The sequence below is a fragment of the Rhinopithecus roxellana genome, chromosome 4 (genome assembly GCF_007565055.1).
Source record: "Rhinopithecus roxellana isolate Shanxi Qingling chromosome 4, ASM756505v1, whole genome shotgun sequence".
NCBI lineage: Eukaryota > Metazoa > Chordata > Mammalia > Primates > Cercopithecidae > Rhinopithecus > Rhinopithecus roxellana.
In genome coordinates, this window is record NC_044552.1 from 16,430,936 (window position 1) to 16,458,071 (window position 27,136).

Consider the following 27,136-nt stretch of genomic DNA (forward strand, 5'->3'; position numbering starts at 1 on the left):
TAATAATAACAAAAAACATTTATTAAGTGCTAAGTGTTTTACAAATATTAACTCAATGCTCACATCCATCTTTTAAGGTAAGTGCTCTTGTTATTTCCTTTTACAGGTGACCAAACTGAGGCATGGGGGTTTAATAAGCTTACCCAAAACTACACAGCAAGGAGGAAGCTGTGTCGGGAATCAAACTCAGTCAGTGTGGCCCCCAAGACCATGCTCATAACCATGAGGTAAAAAATGTGCCTCCTCTTCTAATTTCTGTCTCACAGTGGGCCCAGTCACGGTTTCAATACAGCTCAGCAGAGCAATGCAGCAAATCCAGGTAAGCAACACTAAAATACCCAGAAAAGACCAACCAAACAACCAAAGCATAACATCAGCAATAGGACAACCAATAGGAATCATGAGAACCCTCTGTCTTTATTAGATTTGGGGGAAGAAATCAAGGTCACGAAATCAAGTGACTGGTGGCGGGGCATAGAAAGGAGGGTCTCCCCCGGTTTCCCCTCTGGCAGGCGGGTGTCAGCGGATGGTGTACTTGTCCCACTTCTTCTCGGGGTCGTAGGCCTCCCAGCGGCTGGCGGGGAAGATGTGCTTGTTCTTCTCGTACCAGCTCCGCAGCACCACCTTGCCCGCGTGCGACTCGTCCTTCTCCATGGTGGCGTCGCTGAGCAGGCGCACGTCGTCGTGCACATCGAAGCTGAAGAGCGGCCCGCTCTTGCCCCTTGCCTTGGCGATGATGAAGTCATAGAAGGTGTGGTAGTGCGGCAGGATGAGGTCCTCCTTGATGAACATGAGCTGCTCCACGCCGGCGGAGCGCAGCTCCAGGAAGTCCTTGCGCAGCCCCTGCAGCGCCTTCTTCAGGAACTGCTGCACCGTGTTGCCCTTGCGCACGCGCACCGTGCGCCGGTGGCCCGAGCCGTCCCAGTAGCTGAAGGTGACCTCCATCTCCTCGTCCTTCACTTTCTCGCGCTGCGCCTCCCACTCTTGGCGCAGCTCCTCTCGGAGCCGGTTCTCCTCCTCCTCGCGGTCGCGGTCGGGCAGGAAGCTGGTGTCCACGTCCGGGTTCTTGCCCAGGTTTCCGGCGCGCCTGGCCTCGGCCGCGTCGGCCTGGTCATCGAGGTCGTCGAGCGCGAAGGACAGGCAGGAGATCTTACGCTTGCGCTCGCGCCGCTGCTCCTGGTCCCGTAGCCGCTCCTGCTGCAGCCGCTGCTCCTCCAGCTGCTGGCGCTTGGCCAGCTGCCGCTCGCGCTCCCTGACCAGGGCCTCCTGCCGGGCCTTCATGTCGTTCAGGGTCACCAGGCCCACCGTGCTGGACTTCAGCTCGGCCTCCACGGCGTCGTAGTGCGCCGAGAACTTCTTGTCCACCTGCGACTTGAGGATGGTTTCCTCGGCGATGCGCTGCTTCAGCACCTCCATCTGCTCCCGCTGCTTCTCGCGCTTCTTGAGGAGGTGCATGGCACGGCCTGCCTCGCGCATGGTGCCCTTGTACTGCGCCATGGCCCCCGCCTACCCGATGGGCTCTGCAGCAAAGAGGAAAAACGCAAGTAGAGCGGGGCCCGTGCAACGGCGGGGAATGCAAAGCTCTGCGCCTCCTCACAGGGCTTTCGGCAGTGATGGAAGCCTTTAGGGGCTGGGCCGACCTGCTAGGGTAACCACCAACCTGACCATGTCACCAGGCACCAATTTCCAGCATTTTCTTTGACCTCAATAAATGCAAATGCAAATGGCCCCACGTAACTGGTGGCTGCCATGCCTGAGCGCTGCGCTGAATTTGGGGAGCTGCATACAGAGAGGGTTGGGCTACTGAGCGGACCCTTACCTGCCCAAGCACGCTGTCGAGCGGAGACACGCGGGAGTTGACCTCCACGAGAACCGCCCACCAGCAAAGGCCCACCCGTCCCGGGCTCTCGCGACAGCCGTGGACACAGGAAGTGGAGGCGGTGCGCCCCCTGGCGGGGAGGCGGGCCCTCGGGCGAGCGCCGGGTTCCTGGTAGGGCGGCTGCGGAAACAGGAAGTGGAGGCGGCTCGCCCCCTGGCGGGGAGGCGGGCCCTCGGGAGAGCGCCGGGCTCCTGGTAGGGGCGGTGCTCCTGTGGGGCGGGCCAGCGCGGGGAGGAGCTCGGAGGAGGCGCCTCTGGCCCTGCCCAGCCAATGCTGGCCGGAGCTCCTGTTTTCATGCTGTGGGCAGGGAGGGCCCACACCTGTGGTGCGTGCCTGCTGAGCCTTCTTGTGCCCAGTTGTAAACACGCAGAAGCAATGTGGGCGTAGCGCAAGCGGCTGTGGCCACCCAGAGAGCCTTGCAACCGTCCCGCAAGGCTGCAGCCCTGCTCTGCAACCCTCCTCCTCCCGCGTCTCCTCCCGCCTCTGATGCTACCCCGCTGTGGCCGTCTCGTGAACATTACCTGCACACCACTACTTGTAATTCTTTCTTATGGCCCCAACATAACAACCATTCTTTGATAATGGAACCCTACTCGTCCCCCAATTTCATGACAAAACCTGCACTCAGTTTGACCTCTTCTATACAGCAGTTTCCCCCGGGTTCTAAGCTCTAATAACCATGGGAAACTGAGTTAAAGTATAGCAGTGTCTTTACTGTGAGCCTTTAACATGCCATTTTCCACTGTAACTCTCCAAGGGCAGGGCAGACCAGTTCATGTTTTGTGACCGTTTCTCTCCTGCAGGAGATCTGGGAGCACTCGCTGAAACCAGTGCTTCCTGGGACCTGGTTTGGAAAAGCTGGTTGTGAAATACATACTGCAGTTCAGCCTACTCGCGTCTTAAGAGCAACAATGCCTGTGAGCATAACCTTACCAAGAAGCGTGAATCATATGATAGTTACGTATGGCACTCACATATCCAGAGGAGAATAGCGGGTGTGAGCACTCATCAAATTGTCCAAGCCAGAAACCTAGGCCTTTTCCTGGAATGACGTTCCTTCACGTGGAATCGATTACAGAAGAGCCTTTCACACTTTCCTTTTTCTCCCATTCCCCACCACTTGCCTTAATCTAGGAAATTAGCATTTTCAAAAAATCTAAAGCCTTCTCATTGTTGCCCCATCACCAGAATACAAGAATATCTTATTTTATTGAGCTCTGGCATACTGTGTGTTTTGTTTTTGTTTTTACAAATTGAAGATTTGTGGCAATGCAGCATTAAGCGCCTACTGGCTCCATTTTTCCGACAGCATGTACTCACTTCGTGTCCCTGTGTCACATTTTGGTAATTCTTGCAATATTTCAGACTTTTTCATTATGCTATCTGCTATGGTGATCTGTGATCATCGTTCTGTGAGGTTACTGTAATTGTTTGGGGGCACTCTGAAGTGTGCACATAGAAGACAAAGACATTTACTGATTTGAGTGATAAATGTTATGTGTGTTCTGACTGCTCCACTGACTGGCTGTTCCTTCATCTCTCTTCCTCTCCCCAGGCTTCCCTAGTCCCTGAGACACAACAATATTGAAATTAGGCTAATTCATAACCCTACAATGGCCTCTCAGTGTTCAAGTGAAAAGAAATGTCACACGTCTCTCACTTTAAATGAAAGGCTAGAAATGATTCAGCTCAGTGAGGAAAGTATGTCAAAAGCCAGGATAGGCCAAAAGCTAGGCCTCTTTTGCCAAACAGCTAAATTATGAATGCAAAGGAAAAAATCTTGAAGGAAACTAAAAGCGCTTTCCTGGTAAACATATGAATTATAAGAAAGCAAAACAGCCTTATTACTCATATGGAGAAAGTTCTAGTGGTCTGGATAGAAATTCAAACCAGTCACAACATTCCCTTAAACCAAAGCCTAATCCAGGGCAAGGCCCTAAGTCTCTTCAATTCTGTGAAGCTGAGAGAGGTGAGGAAGCTTCAGAAGAAAAGTCTGAAGGTAGCAGAGGTTGGTTCATGAGATTGAGGAAAGAAGTCATCTCTATAACATAAAGTGCAACGTGAAGCAGCAAGTGCTGATAGAGAAGCTGCAGCAAGTTATCCAGAAGATCTAGCTAACAGCATTGATGAAGGAGGCTACCCTAAACAATAGATTTTCAATGTAGACAAAATAGCCTTCTATTGGAAGAAGATGCCATTTAGGACTTTTATAGCTAGAGAGGAGAAGTCAATGCCTGGCTTCATAGCTTCAAAGGATAGGTTGACTCTCTTGCTAGGGGCTAGTGTAGCTGGAGACTTTCAGTTGGCGCCAATGCTCATTTACCATTCTGGAAATCTTAGGACCCTTAAGAATTATGCTAAATCTACCGTGCCTGTGCTCTATAAATGGAACAACAAAGCCTGGAGGATGGCACATCTGTTTACAGCATGGTTTACTGAATATTTTTAAGATAAGTGTTGAGACTTACTGCTCTGATGATCCCTTTCAAAATAGTACTGCTCATTAACAATGCACTTGGTCACCTAAGAGCTTGATGGAGATGCTCAAGGAGATTAAAGTTGATTTCGTGCTTGCTAACGCAACATCCATTCTGCAACCCATAGATCAAGGAGTAATTTTGACTTTTAAGTCTTATTATTTAAGAAATACGTTTCCAAAGGTTATAGCTGCTGTAGATAATGATTTCTCTCATGGATCTGGGCAAAGTAAATTTGAAAATTTTCTGGAAGGCATTTACCACTGTAAGTTCCATTAAGGACATTCACAGTTTTTGGGAGGAGGTAAAATATCAACATTAACAGAAGTTTGGAAGAAGTTGATTCAAACAGTATTACATGCTACAAAGAAATTTTTCACAAAAGGAAGAATCAATCAATGTGACAAACTTCAGTGTTGATTTATTTTAAGAAATTGCCACAGGCCCAGCCTTTGGCAACCACCACCCTGATCAGTCAGCAACCATCAACACTGAGGCAAGACATTCCACCAACAAATAGAGCACAGCTCACTGAAGGCTCAAAGGATCATTAGCGTTATTTAGCAATTAAGTATTTTAATGAAATTATGCACATTATTTTCTTAGACAAAATGCTACTGCACACTGACTGCAGTATAGTATAAACATAACTTTTATATGCACTTGAAAATTAAAAAATTTGTGTGACTGTCTTTGTGGTGGTCTGGAACTGAACTCACAATATCTCCGAGGCATGCCTGTATTCTTGTTCTTACCTAATTTCTATACAATGTATCTTCATAAAAATATCTTCATAAAAAATGAATCTGATAACATTACTCTCCTACTTGAAAAACTCCAACTTCTCTTGTAAGAGCCACATCAGAATCACTTTGTTTGTCCTCTAAGGTCTCTAATAGGTGGACCCATGCAGCACTCACCCAGCTTTTTCACTGCACCTGAATAGAAGATGCCCTTTTGGGCCAGGCGCAGTGGCTCACGCCTGTAATCCCAGCACTTTGGGAGGCTGAGGTGGATGGATCACGAGGTCAAGAGATTGAGACCATCCTGGCCAACATGGTGAAACCCTGTGTCTACTAAAAATACAAAAAAATTAGCTGGGCGTGGTGGTGAGTGCCTGTAGTCCCAGCTATTTGGGAGGCTGAGGCAGGAGAATCGCTTCAACCCAGGACGCAGAGGTTGCAGTGAGCCAAGATCACACCACTGCACTCCTGCCTGGCGACCCAGCAAGACTTCATCTAAAAAAAAAAAAAAAAAAAGATGCCCTTTCATAACTGTTACCTTTGGACATACTCTTTCTAGAAAGTCCTGCCTTTTGCTGTGCTATATCTGAAGATCAGCACAAATATCATCTCCTAGAGGAAGCCTCGAGCACCCACCATCACCATCACCACCCACAGATGGACAAAGTTACCAATAGTCTCCTCTCTCAGGTTTCCCATATAATTACCTTTATTACACTTAACATAAATAAGATAGCCTCGCCACGTCTTTTTTCAATTAAATGATCCAACCTGCTAAACTTTAATTCAATCGACAATAGTTTGGCCACAAATGTTATATTCACTCTTTCTCTAATTGAATCAGAACTTGAATGTCAATATAATCCCTAAACCTTATCATCCACCCTCCCATTATCCAGCATCCACCTCCTGAACTCAGTCACGGCCTCCAAATACCATAGCCAGCTCCCAGAATTAAAAGGTTGAGCCTCAAATTCTCTGAAAAGTTTAACAAGAAAAACAACTAGAAAGAAGATTTATCCTAAAAGTCTGATATCCTGTTCTTTAGAATTTTCCCCTAAGTTCCAAGATGGTAACTTCCTCATTCGGCCTTAATTCTCAGTGAAAAGTACCCACCAAACTAAAAGCTACTGCTTTAAGCTCTTAAATTTTATCAACAAAATGAGGTCAAGGACCTGAGCCCACACAAATGGTGAAACTTTAAGAAAGAAGAATAAATATAACAAAGAAGAATGATTGTTCTAGTTATTCTTACCTGATTCAGACGTTGTGGTTTGCTTTTATTCTTATTTTATTTATTTATTTAGAGACAGAGTCTCGCTCTGTCGCCCAGGATGGAGTGCAGTGGCGCGATCTTGGCTCACTGCAAGCTCCACCTCCCTAATTCACACTATTCTCCTGCCTCAGCCTCCCGAGTAGCTGGGACTAAAGGCGCCCGCCACCACGCCCGGCTATTTTTTTCTTTTTGTATTTTTAGTAGAGACAGGGTTTCACCACGTTCGCCAGGATGGTCTTGATCTCCGGACCTCATGATCTGCCAGCCTCGGCCTCTCATAGTGCTGAGATTACAGGTGTAAGCCACTGCGTGGGCTTGTTTTTTAAATAGGTTTTGTCATAAAGGAAGAAATAGGCATATTACAGACAAGTTTGAAAAGAAATGTAAATAAAAATTTCACTCAACATGAATATATAAGTAACATAACTATCAATGTTTGAGAGTTCCCTTCCAATATTTTATGTGCACATAGATCTGTATATATTTAGCAATTTTAATCAAACTTTGCATCCCATTTGATGACTTTTTTCATTTAAGTTTTTTTTTTTTTTTTGAAATGGCGTCTCGCTCTGTCTCCCAGGCTGGAGTAGTGCAATAGCACAATCTGCTCACTGCAACCTCTGCCTCCCGGGTTCAAGTGATTCTCCTGCCTCAGCCTCCCGAGTAGTTTGGATTACAGGCACCCACCACCATGCCTGGCTAATTTTTGTATTTTTAGTAGAGACGGGGTTTCACCATGTTGGTCAGGCTGGTCTTGAACTCGTGACCTCAGTCGATCTGCCCTCCTCAGCCTCCCAAAGCCCTGGGATTACAGGCATAAACCACCGCGCCCGGTATTCTTGTTTTTATATAATCATCATAGTCATTGATTTAAATAAATGTGGTACATTCTATTGTAAAAATAATAATAATAATAAAAGTATCAATAGCAACAATACAGCAGTGGGGAGGGAGCAGCATTCTGTTCTAATGATTCAGAAATGCTGATTAAATATACAAACTAATTTAGAAAAAAATGTGCCCTCCTCCAGGGTTAGTCACAAACTAAAATATGCAAACAGCAGCAACGTTTTAAAAATCTCACAAAACTAAAAAACTGTTTTAACAGGAGAAAAAAGAACTTAGTTTTCAATACAAGCAAAAATAACAAACCCCCCCAGAAGACACCTTTTGTCGTGATCGGTTTTCATGTTACTTTCTACTAGTCTGAATTCTATTTTAAACGGATTATCCTATGAGTGGCTATACTGTCCTCTCCAGAGTCAGCCTTGAAATGATGGTGGGCCCGGCCTGCTACACGCCCCGATAGCATCTCCATTCAGTGATCCCTCCAACACCACCACGGTATCCTGAACCTTGTCAAAGCAAAGCCACGGCACCTCACATCAACCAGGTGCCAAAAAAGAACTAGTGCATGAATTCAGAATTCCACCACAAGACCGGAAGTCCTTCAAACGATATCTAAATAATATTGTTGCATGCTTTCTAATAAAGGGTTTAAAAATGTCTTCCAAACTTTGCTTGGTGGAAAGCCTGCAATCAGGTAGGGTTAACGGGAAGAACCCTCACATGTTCAGAGACAGGGAAGTACAAAATATACTAGAAGGGAAAAGCTTGAACAAGCAATCTATAACTTCTGTATGTGTTCCCCGGGGGAAAAACCCGGACCATGAGAGAGAGAAACGAAACCTAAGGGATGCCACAATTTCAAAATCAATTCTGCACCATAAATGTCTGAGCTGTAAGACCTAAAGTTTTTCTTTCATTTGTATCAACGTAATACATGTTTGATAAAACGCTTTAAAAGAATGGAACCTGGTTTTATATTCTTGGTTTAAAAAGAAAAGTAATCCTAGAAGGGTTATTTTCACAAAAGAAAAAGCGAGCAGTTTCCTGTCTATTTTTCTCTTCCCTGGAAGCAAGCACCTCCAGTCCTTTCAGTTGCTGCTTCTGGTGTTTACCTCCTTATTTTCTAATAATTCTTACATTGCTATTTTGTGACTAATCCATTTTAAATTTTATCTACTGACTTTTTGTTTTGGTGGATGAAGATTTAATTTTTCTTATGATAGACTGAAATGTCTGGCCAGGTCATTTGAAGAAGAGGGTATTATAGATGTTGTCAGTTTCTAAGCCAGACAGGAAAAATGCAAGAAATTAAAGTACAGGCCAATCCTAATTATAAATAGAATGGCAAAATGCCCAAAGAAAATATTAACAAATGGAATTCAGCAGTTTATGAATACATACATGAAAACGGACAAAATAGGCCTTTCTCAAAGGTAGCTTAACAGTAGAATCTCTATGTGTGTCACTTACCACACTAATAACATCTCAATCCCTGCAGATAAAATATTGATTGTGAACTAGACCTAGACGGGTCCTTCAGTTGATGAAAAGTATTTTTTAGAAACGTACGGCAAGTGTTATTTTCATAGTATGCTTTTATGTCTTTTACAATTTTCTCAAAAATAAAATTCGGGGGTGTTTTCACCAGTACGGGGCTTGCTATAGCTGGGTGAAGGCAGCTAGGGTCCCAGAGGCACCTTAGGAGAAGGGCAGAAGCAGAGAGAAGCTCTGATGCTCCTTCACAGGGCAGTGCCTCTTTTGTTTTGAAGTGGCAAAGCATCACCTGAGGGGCAGCTTTTAGAGGTGTCACCAGGGAAATGAGGGGCATGACAGAAGGCAGGGGCTGAGGAGAGTGGCTAGGAGCTCATACCTACACAGAAAAGAGTCTGAGAAAAAGAAAAAGTCAGAAGCCTGCCTGGAATAGCATATGTACTAAATGTCTCAGGAATGTCCTCCCTCCCACTGTCCTTTTAAAGGAACGTAGAAGAGGAAAGCGTTGTTTTATGTAGAAACATGTAGAAAGCATCACAATATGACACTGGCCAGTTTTTCCAGGACCTTTATTCTTTTTTTGGAAAGTGCTATGGATGTGGCTTCTCACGCTACATTTCACAGCTGCAGCCCACAGAGGCAATTTAAAAATGTGTGTCGAAGCCAACGCTGGCTCTCTGGCAGTCCTCTCCTGTTGTTTCCAATACTGTCCTTAGCAAAGATGATTGGTATCTAAACACCTCTGTGCTCTTCTTCCTTCGTCAGGCTGAAAGCAGGTGGTTCAGGTCCCGGGAAGGGAACAACGGTGGGATCAATGATTGCCTTGAAACTTTCATTTCCTCCCCAGTTGGAGTGATTCTGGGTGAAGCGCTCCTCTGCTGGGGCAGCAGCTGCTGCTTTGCTGGACCTTTGACTGGGCTCAGGGATGGCCACAGTGCACACTGCTCACAGCCAACACTGAGCACCCGGCGGAACGTCACACAGAGGCCAGCAGGCCGAGGGACAGCCGGGTTTGCAGCAGGCAAGGCTGTTCCTGGAGCTGCTTTCCAGGATGACTGCTGCAGGATTCCTGGATAATGAGACTGGTAGAGGGAGGCCACCCTGAGATAACAACTTCCTGGCGCTTGAAGCAGATGATGACCGATTGTCTAATTAAGTTCAGGAATTGAAATTCTAAGATAGGAAAGTGCTTTAGAAAATACCTGAGGCTGGGCGCGGTGGCTCAAGCCTGTAATCCCAGCACTTTGGGAGGCCGAGACGGGCGGATCACGAGGTCAGGAGATCGAGACCATCCTGGCTAACACGGTGAAACCCCGTCTCTACTAAAAAATACAAAAAACTAGCCGGGCGAGGTGGCGGGCGCCTGTAGTCCCAGCTACTCGGGAGGCTGAGGCAGGAGAATGGCGTAAACCCGGGAGGCGGAGCTTGCAGTGAGCTGAGATCTGGCCACTGCACTCCAGCCTGGGCGACAGAGCGAGACTCCGTCTCAAAAAAAAAAAAAAAGAAAAGAAAAGAAAAGAAAAGAAAATGCCTGAACCTAGTATTGACTTTGGGTAAGCAAGTGAAGGTCCAGGCACTCTTGGGGAACCCTGAAGACAAAACAAATCAGAGAGGTGCTGGATGTTATCTCATTTATGGTGTTAATATGTTCATCAGTTATTTATGTTGTGTCTGACAACATTATAACAATCAACAGAGACAGAATGTGCTGTTTGACTCTATGTAAATTTGTTCCCTTCACTTTCAGCCCTTTTGTGGAGAACGCCGCTCTGAGGTCTCCCCTGTGACTGTGCCTACCTGCCCAGGGAACCACCACCTTGAAGCACACCGGAGCTTTTGATAAACCCACTCACACCCCCAACTTCATGGAAAACCAGACCGCTTAGTAATTTTCCCAGAGCTCTTGTGATCCTCCAGGGACCCGCCAGCCCCAGGGGAGTTGGGTTATCCTCTGTGGTTGCCAGTCTGTATTTTACTTGGCTCATCGCTGTTAGGGTTTATTCTTTAAACAGCTTGTAAACACGGAAGATACTGCCCCAGTGACAGGACAGTTGTGCAATGTATAAACAGGACAGTTCTTGCTGCGGCTCCTAACAGGTCAGACCCACGGCCCGCCCTCTCCATCTCTTAACTATCTGCAGACTTGTATTTTCTGTTAGAAGCACCATTGATTGCAGTAAGAAATCCACAAAAGAAGACACAACTTCATGGTATATATTCTTGCCATTCATTGCTCTAATTTGGGGCCAAATAAATAAAAAGACATGAGCCAGTTGCTTAACATTTATCCCTAGTTACACTTTGAGCTAGGCTTTTCCCTAAAGCTTTTTTTTTCATTCATTTGTAAATGTATGTACAGCAGCACCATTTGCTCTTTTTGGTGTATAGTTATGTAAGTGTTGACAAATGCCTGGACACCTGTAATTTTTGGTAAGGTCTAAATCGTGCTCATCTTTCACTTTGATTTCAAAGGTGCTGTTCAGGGCACACGTGGCGGAAAATCCGTGATTTATTCCAGCTGACCTCAGCTTCGGAAGCACCCACTGCACCCTGTGAGCTCATTTGCTGATGCTCCAACGTGGGGCATTCTGCCTGCTGAGGTCCAAAGAACATGTTCCGGCCTTTGAGTGGTGCTCGGCTCTGTTCGTTGGAGGCGGGGCAGGTGCAACACACCAGCTGGTTAGATCCTAGACTCTATGACTGTTACATGCCGTGACTCCACAGCCCTGACTATATGCTGTGGTTTTTTGTTTTTTTGAGGATATTTGCTCTTTTTGCCCAGGCTGGAGTGCAGTGGCACGATCTCGGCTCACTGCAACCTCTGCCTCTCGGATTCAAGTGATTTTCCTGCTTCAGTCTTCTGGGTAGCTGGGATTACAGGCACCCCCCACAATGCCCGGCTAATTTTTTTATTTTTAATAAAGATGGGGTTTCATCATGTTGGCCAGGCTGGTCTCAAACTCCTGATCCACCTGCCTTGGCCTCCCAAAATGCAGGGATTACAGGCTTGAGCCACTGCTCCTGACCCTATGTTTTGTTGTGTTGCGGTTTATTCTGAAGAAACCCTTGGCCTATGACTTCCTGGCTAGCATGTCCCAGTGTCTTGGTTGATATTAATAGTTTACCATGGGGTATGGGAGGGAGGGAGGATGCTTTGTTGATGACTGCTGTTGCTCTCCTATGGGAGTATATGTGAGGTATTGCTGAAGTCTTGCCATGAAATATTCTTCACAGAATATTTTAACCAAATCGAAATATAGCAAAAGACAGCAATATTTTTGGTATACAGTTCTATGAGTTTTAACACACATAAAATCATGTGATCCCCACCGCAAGTAGGAACAGAATGGTTCTGTCATCCCAGAAAACTCCTTGTATTATCCCTTTGAGTCACACTCTTTCCCCATGGCTACCCCTGGCAACCACTGATATACCTTCCACTCCGCTTAGTTTGGATATTTGACTCTCCAAACCTCATGTTGACATTTGATCCCAATGTGGGAGGAGGAACCTAGTGGAGATGCATCCCTCATGGATAGATGAATGTTCTCTCTGGGGGAGGAGGTGAGTGAGCTCTTGTTAGCTTCTGAGAAAGTTGCTTGTTAAAAAGAGGCTGGCAGCTCCCCTCTCTCCTTTTGCATCCCCTCTCACCATGTGACCTTGGCACATACCAGCTCCCTTTTGCCTTCTGCTTGAGTGGAAGCAGCCTGAGGCTTCCCCAGAAGCAGATGCTCATGCCATGCTTCTTGTACAGCTTGTGGAACTGTGAACCAAATAGACCCCTTTTCTTTATAAATCACCCAATCTCAGATATTTATAGCAACACAGACAGACTCTGATGCATACCTGTATTTTTTGCCTTTTCCAGAATGTCACATCATGAAATCATACCATATGTAAATTTCAAGTCAGGGTTATTTCACTCCAATATAATGCATTTGATTGTCATCCATGTTGTTGCGTGTATCAGTAGTAGTTCATTCCTTCTTTTTTTTTTTTTTTTTTTTTTTTGAGATGGAGTCTTGCTCTGTCACCCAGGCTGGAATGCAGTGGTGTGATCTCAGCTCACTGCAAGCTCTGTCTCCCAGGGTCAAGCAATTCTCATGCCTCAGCCTCCCAAGTAGCTGAGATTGCAGGTGCCTGCCACCATGCCCGCTAATTTTGTTTGTATTTTAGTAGAGCTGGGGTTTCACCATATTGACCAGGATGGTCTCGATCTCCTGACCTCACGATCTGCCTGCCTTGGCCTCCCAAAGTGCTGGGATTATAAGTGTGAGCCACCATGCCCGGACCATTTTTGTATTTTTAGTAGAGACAGGGTTTCACCATGTTGTCCAGGTTGGTCTCAAACTCCTGACCTCAGGTGATCTGCCTGCCTTGGCCTCCCAAAGTGCTGGGATTACAGGAGTGAGCCACCACACCAGGCCAGTTCATTCCTTTTTGTTGCTGAGTAGTGTTCCATTGTATGTAAACACCACAGTTTATTCCTTAACTTCTTGAAGGACATTGGGTTCTTTCTAGCTTTTGTTTTTTTTAGTTTTCTTAAAAAAGATGGGGTCTTGCTCTGTTGCCCAGGCTGGAGTGCAGTGGTGCAATCATAGATCACTGCAACCTCAAACTTCTGGCCTGAAGTAATCCTCTTGCCTTGGCCTCCCGAGGCGTGCACTACCAGTCCCAGTCGCAGCTTCTGTTTTCTTTTTCTGTTTTCATTTCTATACCTATGAATAGGATTACTAGGTCATATGATGAGTCTTTGTTTAACTTAATAAAATCTACTAAACTGTTTTCTACAGGGACTGTATCTACAGGGACTGTATCAGTTGTCGTTCTCAGAAATATTGAGTTCCAGTTCCTCTGCTTTCTTGTCAGCACTTAGTGCTATGGTTTTAAAGTCCTCTAAAAGTTCATGTGTTGGAAACCTGGTCCCAGTGTGGCAATGTTGAGAGGTGGAACCTTTGAGAAGCGATTGGGTCATGAGGGCTCTGTGTCATGAATGGATTAATCATTTCATGAATTAATTGATTAACGAGCTAAAGGATTAATGGGTTACCATGGGAGTTGGTTAGTTATCACAAGGGAGGGTCTGTTATAAAAGCCAGTTCAGCTCTCCCTTGTGGGCCTCTCTCTCTCTGTGATGTCTTCTGCCATCTTGTGATGCAGCAAGAAGGCCCTCACCAGATGCCTCAGTGCCATGCTCTTAGACTTCCCATCCTCCAGAACTGTAAGAAATAAATTTCTGTTCTTTGTAAATTACCCAGTCTCTGGTATTTTATTATAGCAACATAAAATGAGCTAAGATGCTGGATATTATGAGTTGTTTTTTATATACATATTTTTTGGTCATTCTACTTAATAGGTATGTAGTGGCATCTCATTGTGGTTTTAATTTGCATTTACCAAGTGGCAAGTGATGTTGACCATTTTTTCATGTGCTTACTTCCTATCATCCATCTTCTTTAGTAAAATGTCTGTTCAGATCTTTTGTTCATTTTCTAATTGGGTTGTTTGTTTTCTTACTATTGAGTTTTGAAAGTTTATATTGTATTCTGAGTATAAGTCTTTCATCAGGCATGTGATTTCCAATAATTTCCACCAATCTAGCTTCTCTTTTTATTCTCTTATCTTTTGTAGAGTAAAATTTTTAATTTTGATTAACTTCAATTTATCAGTTGCTCATTTATGGATCATGCTTTTGATATCTTATGTAGGAATTCTTTGCCTAAACCGAGGCCACAAACATTTTCTCTGATGATTTCTTCCAAAAGTTTTATAGTTTACATTTTCCATTTAGATCTGTGGTCCAGTTTGAGTTAATTTTTATGTAAGTTGTGAGGTTTAGTATCCTTTTCTTTCCATCTAAATGTTGGACTTCCTTCAACGTTCTTTTTTTAAGACATCAGACTAGTCTGTCACCCAGATTTTCCAAAAGCTGATGAGATGCCTGTATCTTCTCTTGATAATGCAAATCTATGGTGGAGGCAGAGGATTATTACCCTTCAGAGTGCTGAAGATGATCTCAGGGACCGTAGCATGCCTCCCTCTGCCCTTGGCTTCAATACATAGTGTCCTTCAGTAGACTCAGGCTCCTCGGCACATGCTGGGCCACATGTGCAATATAACTGGCTGTCAGTGGTGTCAGTGATCATGACACCAACGGCATTGTGCCTTCAGGCTTGCCCAAATGCTTCCTCAAAACATGTACAGATAGCCATTCTGACACAAAAAAAGCCCATTTTCAGACACACTGTTCCTAAGATATAATAGTTTGAGAGTCTACTAACATGCAGCCATGTTTTCTTTGTAACCAAAATTAACTTGCTGGGTCTTGACCGAGCCAGTGGGATTATCTATAATTGTTCAAGGTATTAAGATTGGGTCTTGGTGTCTGCTAGATGGTGCATACTGTTTTCCCTGGAAGAACTTACTGTGAGTGATGCTAAGGATACTGAGATTCCAGTGGCAGATGAAATGTAAACAGTGAAAGCTTCCTGCATTTTATCCTTGAGAACATCCATGCAACCACCATACACAGCTACCATATTCACAGGGTTTGCCTCCAAGAGTTGATTGCAATTGAATGTTGCTAGAGGGTCTCCAGTAAACTGAGTGTTGTGCAATGATATAGTAATTCTCTATACAAGGGTTGCCAAGACCAAAGGCCGGGGGTCTAGGGGACAGGACCAGACTGACTGAATAAGGATGTTAAAATTATTGCTGGGTTATATGGCCCCTTTGCTATTGCTGTGTGGTTTTATTTTATTTTTTTCTGCCGCAGGGTCTGGCATGATGTACATGCTCAGAAATGTTGATGAATGAATGAATAGATGAATGAACAAATATCACATTGATGATATGACACTGTAATACTACTGACATTGACAACACTAGGCATTACAGTAAAAGCATTCAATGCTACATTTTCATTTTCAATTCTCTATTTTGAGTGAAGGTGCCGAAGTTCACTCTTCACAAATCCCTGAAGCTCTGGAATCCTGCAGCTGGAAAGGCAGCAGCCAAAGACATGGCATGCAGAGTGGAAATAGCCCCGCCTGAGGTCGGGAGTCCAGTGTCGGGAGAATTGCGTTCTCATGTTGGCGTTACTGCAAAATTTGTTATGGGCTTAGAGGAAGTTACATAAGTTTTCTAAGCTTCATTTTTTATCTAAAGAATCACACACTGAGAATTTCTGATCCTTTTGAGTTGTACAAGGCTAGGATTCAGCCGAGAGAACTTTCTCATAACTCATCTAAGTTGATCACAAGACATGAAACAAGGGAGCCCAAAGCTTGTTTGTGTCATTCCTCCTGTGGCTTCTTATCTAGAGACTCCAAACTCCAGTTTCTTCTGGCAGGGGTGGAAGTGAAGAGATGCCAACTCATCTAAGGTCCTAATCTCATGGATCACATCAGACTTTAGCTGTTCATAATGGGGCTGACTGATGTGTTGTCAAATTAGTCCAAAGTCAAGTCCAAAGGGCAGAGGAGGGATGAGATCAGTTACCAGAAACCCCGGGTTGGGCAATAGTGGGGAAGGAGGCAGTCACTGGGCCTTACAGCCAGAACCTGGCAAAACAGCAATGGCAACTGCACAGGCTTCAAGAAGCCAACTCTAGGACAGTGAACGCTAGAAATGCAACTCCTTATGCTCCCCTGGAGCCCCCTGTGAAGTTTCTCCATTTCTGGTTTCCTGGTTGGGGAAAATATTTCCTTCTCTCATGCTCCTCCTCCTCCTTCCTTCCACCCTTCCCTAACACAACAGGACTGTCACCTGCTGGGCACTTCACTGACATACAGAAACCCAGGACAAGAGGAACGCATTCTACCATCAAGGGGCTGCAGATTATCCCAAACTGAATTTCTCTCTGATATCTCCTCACTTATTTATTTTAAAATAAAAATATTTTTGTACTGCTTGAATTTTGTGAAAGCTTTACATAAAACGGCCTCTATGCAATTCTACACCTGAGATATAACCATTATTAATTGTTGGCATTTACCCTCAGACTTTTAATGCATATGTTAATGTATATTTTAATGTAAATAGGATCATTCTGTATGTTGTTTAATATCCTCAAAATATAGCATACTTCTTTCCATGGTAACACTAAAAGGCCTACCTGATCTTTTTTAATGGTTCCAACATATATTTCAATATAAGACTATATCAAAATATATTTTACCAGTTTTTATTGTTAAACATTGGTTTTTATTTTTTAACTCTATAATGATCATTCTTGTATATGCATCTCTGTGAGATAATTCTTATAGTGCCTAGAACTTGATGATTATAATTAGTAACCTTTTTAAACCTGATAGCCCTTGACTTTGATCTTAACTTTAGCATCTTTTCATATGTTCTTCAAATTTTATGATCAAATCTTTTACCAATTAAGATTGTTTTCTTATTGATTTATAAGAACTCTTTGTATGTTGAGGCTATCAACTGATCTTTCATATAAGCTCCAAAAATTTCCCTCAGTTTGTTACTCACATTAAACTCTGTGGGTTTCTTTTTTCTTTTCTTTTCTTTTTTTTGCCATATATAAGTTTTTGTATTTTTATTTTTATGGAGCCAAATCTGACAGTCTTTACTCTTATGACTTGTGAATTTTATACATATTTGAATATAAGAATAGATCATATTCTCACTCAGTGTCACACACAACTCACTCAGTTGTATAGGTTTTAAAATGCCTGTTTCTTTTTACATATGTAATTATTCTTGTTGGGATCTAGTTCTGAACATACTGTCAGTCGGTTCCAATTTTTTCCAAAAAAGGGTACTAAATTAAAATAAAAGCTTAGAAATTTTTCTCAACCTGCCCCATGGGTCATAGGTATTCTTGCTAATTCACAGTGGAAAAATAATTTTAAAAATGTTTTATATTCATTTGCAAGTTACAAAGCTTGCTTATATACTCTGTCAGTTGAGAGTCTTTCTGTCCCTGATAAGAGAAAGCCTGACTTACACTGGTTTAAATAAAATATTTAATAACTCATTTATTTGAAAAGATCAGAGGTCATGTGGGCTTTGGATGTGACTTGACTCAAAAGTTCAGTAATCTCACCATCCCTCTTTCTGCTTCATTGTTAGGCTGGCACTCCTTAGGGCCACATGATGATTTCTAGCAGTCTCCAGGGGCTACATGCTGTCTTACTTGATTGCTCCCTCAGAAGGGTGATCAGATCTGCCAGTAAATTTCTTCTTGCTTTTTAAAATCAATATAGCCAGGGAAATGATGAATAGTCCCTTTAGATTAAAAATATTTTATTTAGGGACTACCCTAAAGCTGGGGGTAGAGGGGAGAATGGTGGTAAAACACAGGATGCCCTGGGGAAAGGTGATAGCCATTCAAACAAAAACTGGAATCACATAACCAAGAGGAAGGGAAAATGGAAGCTGAGCGATGAAATTAGCAAATGCTCACCACACACGCATGGTCCTGCTTGATACAAGAACGTTGTGAAGATCGGTAACTACTAACACACCTATCTTACAGACGAGGATCCTGAAGACTCCAAGAGGTATATGTCTTGCCCTTGGTCACTCATCTAGTTGGTAGCAAGGCTCAAATCTAGATCTTATGATTCTAAATTCTCTGCTCTTGCCAGTATCCTAAATTACCACCCTACAGGCTTAAAACTACTGCAGACTATATGGGACTGAGTCAGTTCTACAAATCTGTTTTTAAAAATTAAGAAGGTTGCCAGGTGCAGTGGCTCATGCCTGTAATCCCAGCACTTTGGGAGGCCAAGGTGGGTGAATCACCTGAGGCCAGGAGTTCAAGACCAGCCTGGCCGACATGGTGAAACCTCGTCTCAACTAAAAATGCAAAATTAGCTGGGTGTGATGGCACATGCCTGTAGTCCCAGCTACTCAGGGGCTGAGACATGAACCTGGGAGGCGGAGGCTGCAGTGAGCAGAGATCATGCACCACTGTACTCCAGCCTGGGTGAGACAGAGTGAGACTCTGTCTCAGATTTAAAAAAAAAAAGATTAAAAAGGTCAAAGGAGACACTACTATTCAACATAAGGGTGAGTCATGAAGATCTGAAGCTCCTACTGTGGGCAGAACAGCATGTGAGGTTCCATTATGGTGGCACCAAAGAATTAGGAGGATCCTGTTCTCTCTTAGACTGCGTTCCCCCAAGGAAGTGTGTCTCTGGAGTGTGTCTCAGAACTGTGGGGTGGGGAGAACAGGAGAAGCTTTGACTCAAGAGCTCCCATCCGCAGTGAAGACGGTTCCTTCACAGGATGTTGTTACCCCACATTTTTGGGGTGTATGAGTGAGTGCCCCGTGGGTTGCCTGAGACACCCCAGCCAGTCACCGCATCTGAGATGCCAGGGACGGGCAGTGAGAAGAGGCATTCTCAGCGTGCTGCTGTGTGAAGCTGGTTGGATAAACTGTTCACTGTAGCAGTGGCTGCAAGGAGCGGGGACGAGAACATTTTAAGTGGGGCATGAGAGGTCTTCCATACATGATCCATTTACAAGCTAATAATACAAAACTCGAGTTAAGGAACCCAAATTCCTCTGCACTTAGTTCATTTCTGATCATTCTTACTTGAAATATTACAACCACCTTCTGAAAAGGTCTTCCTAGTTTCTCCTCATTCAACTACTACAGTAGTCTTTCTAAAACAAAATTTTAAAAGTTGTTATTATTTTACTGAAAGGTTCATTACTCCCCACTGCTTCCAGGAATATGTATGAATTCCTTTGCTTGACATTCAACATGCTTCGCAATAGGCTTTACTCTAATTAAACAGCTGTACTTCCCACAGCTGCCCCCAGATGGACTCAAGCCAGTCTAATTTCCTTACCGTTTGATAAACAGGCCACGATTATTGCTTCTCAGTGCCTTTGCTAATATTCTTCACTCTAACAGGCAGGGATGATATGCAAAACATTTACCAACTGCTATGGCAGGCACTAACCAATGAGGGTGGAGACCGAGCCAATCAGAACTGATATCAGGTGTAACTGCCAACATTGGTTGACCAGTTGACTCAGTCCTGCCCCCAGCCTCCATTTGCTCTACTGAAATTCTGTTTCTTTCATCTTCCATGAAGTTTTCCTGGACTACTCTTACCCATGTTGGGTTTTGTTTTTGTTTTTTTGTTTTTTTTTTGAGACTAATTACTACTTTAAATTCTTGTATCCAGAATCTTATTAAAGATGTTCATGTGATTATACAAGAGCCTGAAACACCACTTTTTGGGTAGCACACTCCTCATCACCTCTCCATATGGTAACACCTTTGTGATATTTTCTATAGAGAGTAGAAAGATAGAAGTCAGTCTTTCCTATAGCATGGTTGATGAAAAACAATTTTTATTGTTAATGTTTCAGAAAAGTTTCAGCTTTGAAAATCCATAACTAAAACAATTCATGACTGGTAGTGACATAAATTTTAGAATTTTTGTCAAATACGAGGAAAACCTTTGCTAAGTTTCTTTCAGGTGTAACTATAAAATTTCAGGGAATTTCAAATATCCTTGAAATGCTCTTTGAATTGCCATTAGATATATTCCTGGAAGCCATCCCAACACCACGATGGCTGGCAATATTTTAACCTGTGTAGTAGTTAACACATGGGCCCCTCAAAATGCTTTGATACTCCCCCCATTAAGAGGTGGGTCTACATCTCCTTCTCTTGAATCCGGGTGCGACTGTGACTTGGTTGTAACCAGCAGAATGCAAGATCGCAAAGGTGAGGTGGCTATGGCTTTGGTCCCTGGAATACTCACCTTTGGTGTTCTGACTCTCATAGAAGTCTAACTTCTCTGCAGCCCCCAAGCTTTGAGGAAGCCTGGGCTATGTTTAGGGGATGCAGCTGACAGCCCTAGCTACAATCCCCACGGGCAGCCAGTGTCAACCACCAGACATGAGTGTGGATGCCTCCGTTTGATTCCAGTCCCTGTCAGTAGGGTCACCCCCACCATGGAGTCTTCCCAGCTTCCCAGAAGTTGCTGAGCAGGGACAAGCTGTGCCCTGTCCAAATTTCTGTCCCACAAAATCCATGAGCATAATAAAATGATTGTTTCATGCCACTAAGTTTTGGAGCAATACTTACACAGCAGTAGTGACAAAAACAACTATGGGCAAAATCACTACGACCCAGGTGCACTTCTAATATTTCTGATGCCCTGGGCTTGAGTACAAATGGCCTATATAGACCAAATGTCTAAATGTGTAAAGGCTTTAAATAGCATAAAGAACGCTAATGAATGGTTAAGTAAATGTGTTCTCTCCTCCTTCTATGAAAACTACGCCCTTATAATGAGCTTAAAGGCCAGGTTTGGATTTAGAATTCCTATGGAAGCCTGGCCTCTCACCTCCTTTACCCACCCCAGGCTCCATCCTGCACTTTGCACCTTGCCAGGCCTCACATGTATGCAGACCCGAGTTACATCCACACTCCCTGTAGACAGTCGCCTCTTGGCCACCTCTTGGAGTACCAGTAAACTCACCAGCAGTGAAGTGTGTTGTCCTTAGAAAGGTAGATAGAGATGAGGGCCCCAAGCAGGCTCTGATGCAGGCTCCAGGTGTGGGGCGGGAAATTCCAGGATTCCAGATATGGCGTGGAATCTGGGGCTTGGGCTCTGGGTGCATCCAATCATTTGGCCCCCAAAACTTCTCACCTTATGCCAGACAATGGCCAGAGGGGAGCAACCTTGCTGCAGCCGAAGGCACTACTTGTGCTAACCACAAAAATATACCCCTCTCAACTCAAACCGAATGTTTCCTCAACTCAACTTTCCCTTTGTAGTTTTGCCACACTAGACAAGGGGAAGCCAGAGTGGAAAGGCACAGCAATCCTCATCAAGGAAAACATTACAAAACACAAGGCCCCAGGGAAAGAAGGAGCCAAGAAGCTGTGGCTTCATTAGCTTCCTGGAGATCCACCTCTACCTCCATTTCTTTTCATTCTTTCCCTCTTGATAGACACCGTGGGGAAAACAAGATGCTTACCAGATATGTCCTGAGAGTTCCAGGAGAGAGTTTCAATGAGTGCAGAGGTCAAAGCTCATGGCTCTCCAGCTGCAGGGATCTGCAAATATGCTTTTATTTGGCCTGTGCCATGTTTAATTTTTTTTTCTGAATAAGTGGCTAAAATTTAAAACTGGAAGATTTTACATTAGAAGCTGGAGATCTTGTTTTTCCTGGAAATTAGGAAGATCTGGAAAATTGGACCTGCATTCCCACAGGGCAATAAGTAGCCAGGAGGGATGAGTGGTTGCCCCTTAGATAAGCTCTGAGCTCTGCAGGTCTCCACGGCCTCACCAGCCCACAGAAGGCCTCACACTCATCTTGTTCACCATCTGATTCTTGGGGTTGCTCAAGCACGCACTGTGTGGGTTGGAGCAGGGAGACACGAACCCAGGTATCTACGGAACAAGACAGTGAAGAATAAGTATTGTGCTGCACGGTCCCTGAGCAGATGGCAGAAGCTTCATGCCTGTCAAGGGAACAAATGGCTGCAAATATGAAAGACTATAGTGCAGTTTTGGTGAATATGCCAGGGAGATGGAGAGTCGAGCAATAAACTTAACTCTTTCAGAATCTTCTCCAAACAGCACATCTCATACAGCTTTCTTCCTTTCCTATTTAGTCTTTAGTATAATACCCATAATCTGCTAAAAATACTAGACCTTACTTTGGATCCTTAAAGAGAAGAAAGCTTGTAAAAAAAACTTCTCAAGTAAGTGGATAAATGAGAAAGAAAAGGCAAAACTGCAGTCCCATTGGTGAATTACTTCAAATTTGTCATGAAACCTAGGTTTATTTTTATCTTTCTTTTAGACGTAACCATAATTTTGTCCATTCTATGTAGCCCTTAAAAAAATAAACACCATAGTATGGTGCTCCTCAAATATTAGAAATAGAATTACAATTTCAGCAATTCCACTTCTGGGTATATACCCAAAATAATTGAAAGCAAGGACTCAACCAGATGTGTGCCCACCCGTGTTCATGGCAGCATATTCACAGCAGCCAAAAGCTGGAAGTGTCCATCCACAGATGAACAGATAAGCAGAATGTGGTTCAGCTGCACAATGGAGTATTATTCAGTCTTAAAAAGGAAGGACACTTTGACATGTGCGACAACATGGATGAACCTTGAGGACATTATGCTCAGTGAAATAAGCAAATCACAAAAGAACAAATATTGTATGATTCTACTTATATGAGGTGCCTAGAGTAACCAAATTGGCAGAGACAGAGAGTAAAAGGGTGGTTAGCAGGGGCTTGGGAGATGGGAGTTATTATTTAATTGGGACAGAGTTTCAGTTTGGGAAGATGAGAAAGTTCTGGAGATGGATGGGGGTGACAGTTGCACAACAATGTAAATGAACTTAATACCACCGAACTGTATACTTAAAAATAGTTGATGATAAATTACATTATGGGTATTTTGCCGTAATACAAAATAGGTACAAAACATACACTTGTGAATTTCAGTTTCTCATTTAAAGTCAAAATTAAACACAGATTGCTTCCCTGAGAGGATACGGAACAGCTGTCAGAGAAGCAGATGGAATGGGACGGTGAAACTCAGAGTTCACTAGGCTAATTGGTTAATTGAGGGGGACCCACAGTACTTTAATTAAGGTAAGCTACTGTCTGACCTCTGCAACCCTCCAGGCCAATAAACATCTCCTCCCCTTAGTTAGACAAATGCTAGGAGACATCAGAATTCAATTTTCACAAACTTTTTCAAACTATTTTTAAAGAAGATGCAGAAAAGCCAGGTAAATGTGGGTAAGACTGGCCTAACCAACGTTTTTAGAAAACATTTAGCATTACTTGGTCAAAGTAACACTGTAGCCCAAGAAGACCAGCCTGTGAAGTGATAACATCTACAGCTGCAGAGGTCTGTTCTGGGACCAGCCAGGGATGCAGATCCCAACCTGGGACACAGAGGATCCAGGAGGGTTACATAGTAATATTTGCAGGTATTGACAGTTAGATAATATATATATTGAGTTGTACATTTTCTTTTTTCTTTTCTTTTTTTTTTTTTTTTTTTGAGATGGAGTCTCATTCTGTTGCCCAGGCTGGAGTGCAGTGGCTGATCTCGGCTCACTGTAACCTCTGCTGCCTGGGCTCAAGCGATTCTCCTGCCTCAGCCTCCCGAGTAACTGGGATTACAGGCACCTGCTACCATGCCCGGCTAATTTTTTATTTTTATTTTTATTTTTTGAGACAGAGTCTCGCTCTGTCGGCCAGGCTGGAGTGTAGTGGTACGATCTTGGCTCACTGCAACCTCTGTCTCCCGGGTTCAAGCAATTCTCCTGCCTCAGCCTCCCGAGTAGCTGGCATCACAGGCGTGTGCCACCACGCCTGGCTAATTTTTGTATTTTTAGTAAAGATGGGGTTTCACTATGTTGGCCAGGCTGGTCTCGAACTTCTGACCTCAGGTAATCTGCCTGCCTCGGCCTCCCAAGGTGCTGGGATTGCAGGCGAAAGCCACCGTGCCCGGCCAATTTTTGTAGTTTTAGTAGAGACAGCATGTCACCATCTTGGCCAGACTGGTCTTGAAATCCTGACCTCATGATCCACCTACCTTGGACTCCCAAAGTGCTGGGATTACAGGCATGAGCCACCATGCCTGGCCAGTTGTATATTTTCATTAGTGTGGCTCTAATAAGCATAAATGTCTAATCTCATCATGCCAAATATGATTATACTAAAATACACAGGGAGTTTCTGAAACACATACATGCATTTTTAATAATGGATCTGCTTATTATCACATTATTCTCTGAGATCGCACAGCACACATACACTCACAGTTGTTCAGAATCTTTGCCATCAGTCTGGGTTCTGACCTTAGCTAGCTGTCGGACCTTAGGCAAGATACCTCCTGGGACCTGAGTGTCCTCATCTGTAAAACTGCAACAACTCTATCTACCTGGCAGCATTGCTGTGAAGATGAAATGAGTTAGTGCAGGTAAAATCCTTTTTAAAGCTGGGTCTATCACGTAGTAAGTGTTCAATAAATTTAGCAATATGTGTTTGTGAGCAGGTAAGAGCAATATCTGGATAGCTCCTGCCTGTGACCCACCCGGTCCCTTCCTCGTATTTACAAGTCATTGATATTTTAGTTTCAAATTCATATGTCCAAATTGTTTGTTAGACTTTTCCTTTCCTATTAGCACTTTCACCCCAGAGCAAGGATGGTGAGATGCCCAGGGAAAGGCTGCGATGTGATCACAGCTTGCTGTCTATATTCACACTCGGCTAGGATTACTTGCAGGAGAACCCTGCCCCTAAGCACAGAGTCCCCATGTGCCAGGGGTGGACGCACACAAGGGCCTTGCTGCCACCACAGCTGGGACCTCACCTGCCTTGGGCACAGGCAGGGCCCAGCTTTTCAGATGAGATCACCAGTATCTGACCCAGGAGCCAAGTGCTCAGGCCAAAAGACTCCAAATTAAGCCAGCTGATGTGCTTTCTTTTGAGATGGGAGAACATGTGTTCCATTCTTAAGGGGAGAAAGCAACTCAGGACTTCATGTTTTGATTACACTTGGCTCTCACTGTCTCTAACTCCAGGCATTTGTGGAACAGGGAAATGAGCTCCGAGTCAAATGATAAAGCTAATATGATTCATGTGTCTTTCAGGAGGAAAGAAACAGGAAACGGAGGCCTGGCTGCCCAGGCTGTGACGTCGCCCCTCTGGCATGCTGTCCGGGCCTGGAAAAATGCAGCTGGCACTGCCTTGAGGATTTGGAGGCAGGAGACAGGAGCTATGTGGTTGCTTGGCCAGCTCCCGAGTACAATAAACTTAATCTTGGAAGTCTTACTCTCAAGGGCGAGGAAAGGGTGAAATGTCGGTATGTAGACTCTGTCGCCAAGAAGCACCAGGAGAAATGAAAGAAGAAACAAAACCCTTCAGTTAAAATACCTGTGGAAAAACACTTCTTAAAAACAAACACCGAGAAGCACAATGTGCTTTTTTATGTGCTTGAGATTTTTTTTAAAACGAGTTTTGGAAAGTAGTCTCTTTATGTTTACATAGTTCCCCCTGAATAAAGGGCAACTGGGAATTTGGCCTGGCCTGGCTCTCAAGTAGGGGTCCACAAATGCAGCCTGAGGGCCCGTGGGTCTCTGCTGGCTTCTTTCTATGAATGGGGTCCTACTGAACACAGCTGCGCCCCTCCGTGAGCTGTGCCTGCAGCTGCCCTCATACTACCACGACAGAGCGGTGGGGGGCGTTGCAGCACACACCTCACAGCACACACACATCAAAATAGTTACTATCAAAATAGTAACTCCCAACTATCTGAGGTTGGGAGTTCGAGACCAGCCTGGCCAACATGCTGAAACCCTATCTCTACTAAAAATACAAAAATTAGCCAGGCATGGTAGTGGGTGCCTGTAATCCCACCTACTCAGGAGGCTGAAGCAGGAGAATCGCTTGAACCTGGGAGGCAGAGGTTGCAGTGAGTGAGATCGTGCCATTGCACTCCAGCCTGGGCAATAAGAGCAAAACTCTGTCTCAAAAAAAAGAAAGAAAGAAAGAAAGAAGGAAGGAAGGAAGGAACAGAACAAGTTGACTGATCCTTGGTCTAAAACAGGAGAGGGAAGTACTCACTCACCTCAGTGCTCATTTCATGCAGAGCTGCAAGAGCTGTCTGCCCTACCACAGTGTGGCCACCTAATTGTCTCTTCCTGGCAGAACACATACTTGGCTGGCGGCTGTGGGGAGGGCACTCTGGCTGAATAATGCATCAGCAGGGCTGCCTCTGTTCTTAGTTTCCCTGCAGCCTTTGCTGGGTCATGCAGTTGGGTTAGATTTCAGAGGGTCCTGCAAGACCACACTGACTTCTAGTTCCCTATCTCCTTGTCTGCAGGCTTTGTGAGTGCAGGGCAAGGCCAGCTCATTTTTGCATCTAATTTGTACCATAGAATTGGTGCTGAATAAATGTAATTTTTTTTTTTTGAGACGGAGTTTCACTCTTGTTGCCCAGGCTGGAGTGAAGTGGCGCCATCTCGACTCACTGAAACCTCCACCTCCCAGGTTCAAGCGATTCTCCTGCCTCTGCTTCCCCAGTAGACGGGATTACAGGCACGCACCACCATGCCTGGCTAATTTTTGTATTTTTAGTAGAGATGGGGTTTTACCATGTTGGCCAGGCTGGTCTCAAACTCCTAACCTCAGGTGATCCACCTGTCTCGGCCTCCTAAAGTGCTAGGATTACAGGTGTGAGCCACTGCGCCTGGCCAATAAATGTGATTTTAAATAATAAACAAGTGCACACACACTAGATTACATTTTCAGAATTACCAAGTGAGTGGGCATCTCAACTCCATCTGTTGAGACCTTACCCCACGCAGACTGTCCAGAACCTCAGCCCAGCAGAGTTCGACCCAGACATGAGGGTTGCGGGGCAGCTACGAAGGTAGCCCTT

The 27,136-nt window shown here is 44.3% G+C and overlaps 1 protein-coding gene and 1 long non-coding RNA gene across 3 annotated transcripts; one reads left to right on the plus strand and one right to left on the minus strand.

The window, feature by feature from the left end:
• Positions 1 to 26,436, minus strand: FAM50B (family with sequence similarity 50 member B). Of its 2 annotated transcripts, XM_030929549.1 has the most exons (3): positions 26,324 to 26,436; positions 21,691 to 22,106; positions 1 to 1,520 (listed from the first exon to the last, which is right to left on the minus strand). In XM_030929549.1, exon 3 carries the CDS (start codon positions 1,495 to 1,497, stop codon positions 520 to 522), a length of 978 nt encoding a protein of 325 aa, XP_030785409.1. In that variant the 5' UTR covers positions 1,498 to 1,520; positions 21,691 to 22,106; positions 26,324 to 26,436; the 3' UTR covers positions 1 to 519. The 2 variants fall into 2 exon arrangements, with proteins under 2 accessions (XP_030785409.1, XP_010364393.1); XM_010366091.2 differs by lacking the exons at positions 21,691 to 22,106; positions 26,324 to 26,436 and adding an exon at positions 1,820 to 1,985.
• On the plus strand, positions 13,783 to 16,826 carry LOC104664555. The gene is made up of 3 exons (XR_748302.2): positions 13,783 to 13,936; positions 15,665 to 15,769; positions 16,474 to 16,826. It is a non-coding gene; the product is annotated as an uncharacterized LOC104664555 (long non-coding RNA).
• Positions 26,437 to 27,136: the final 700 nt, after the last annotated feature.

Excerpts from the sequence above, each read along its gene's own strand:
- FAM50B (XM_030929549.1), bottom strand. The coding sequence starts at position 1,497 with ATGGCGCAGTACAAGGGCACCATGCGCGAGGCAGGCCGTGCCATGCAC.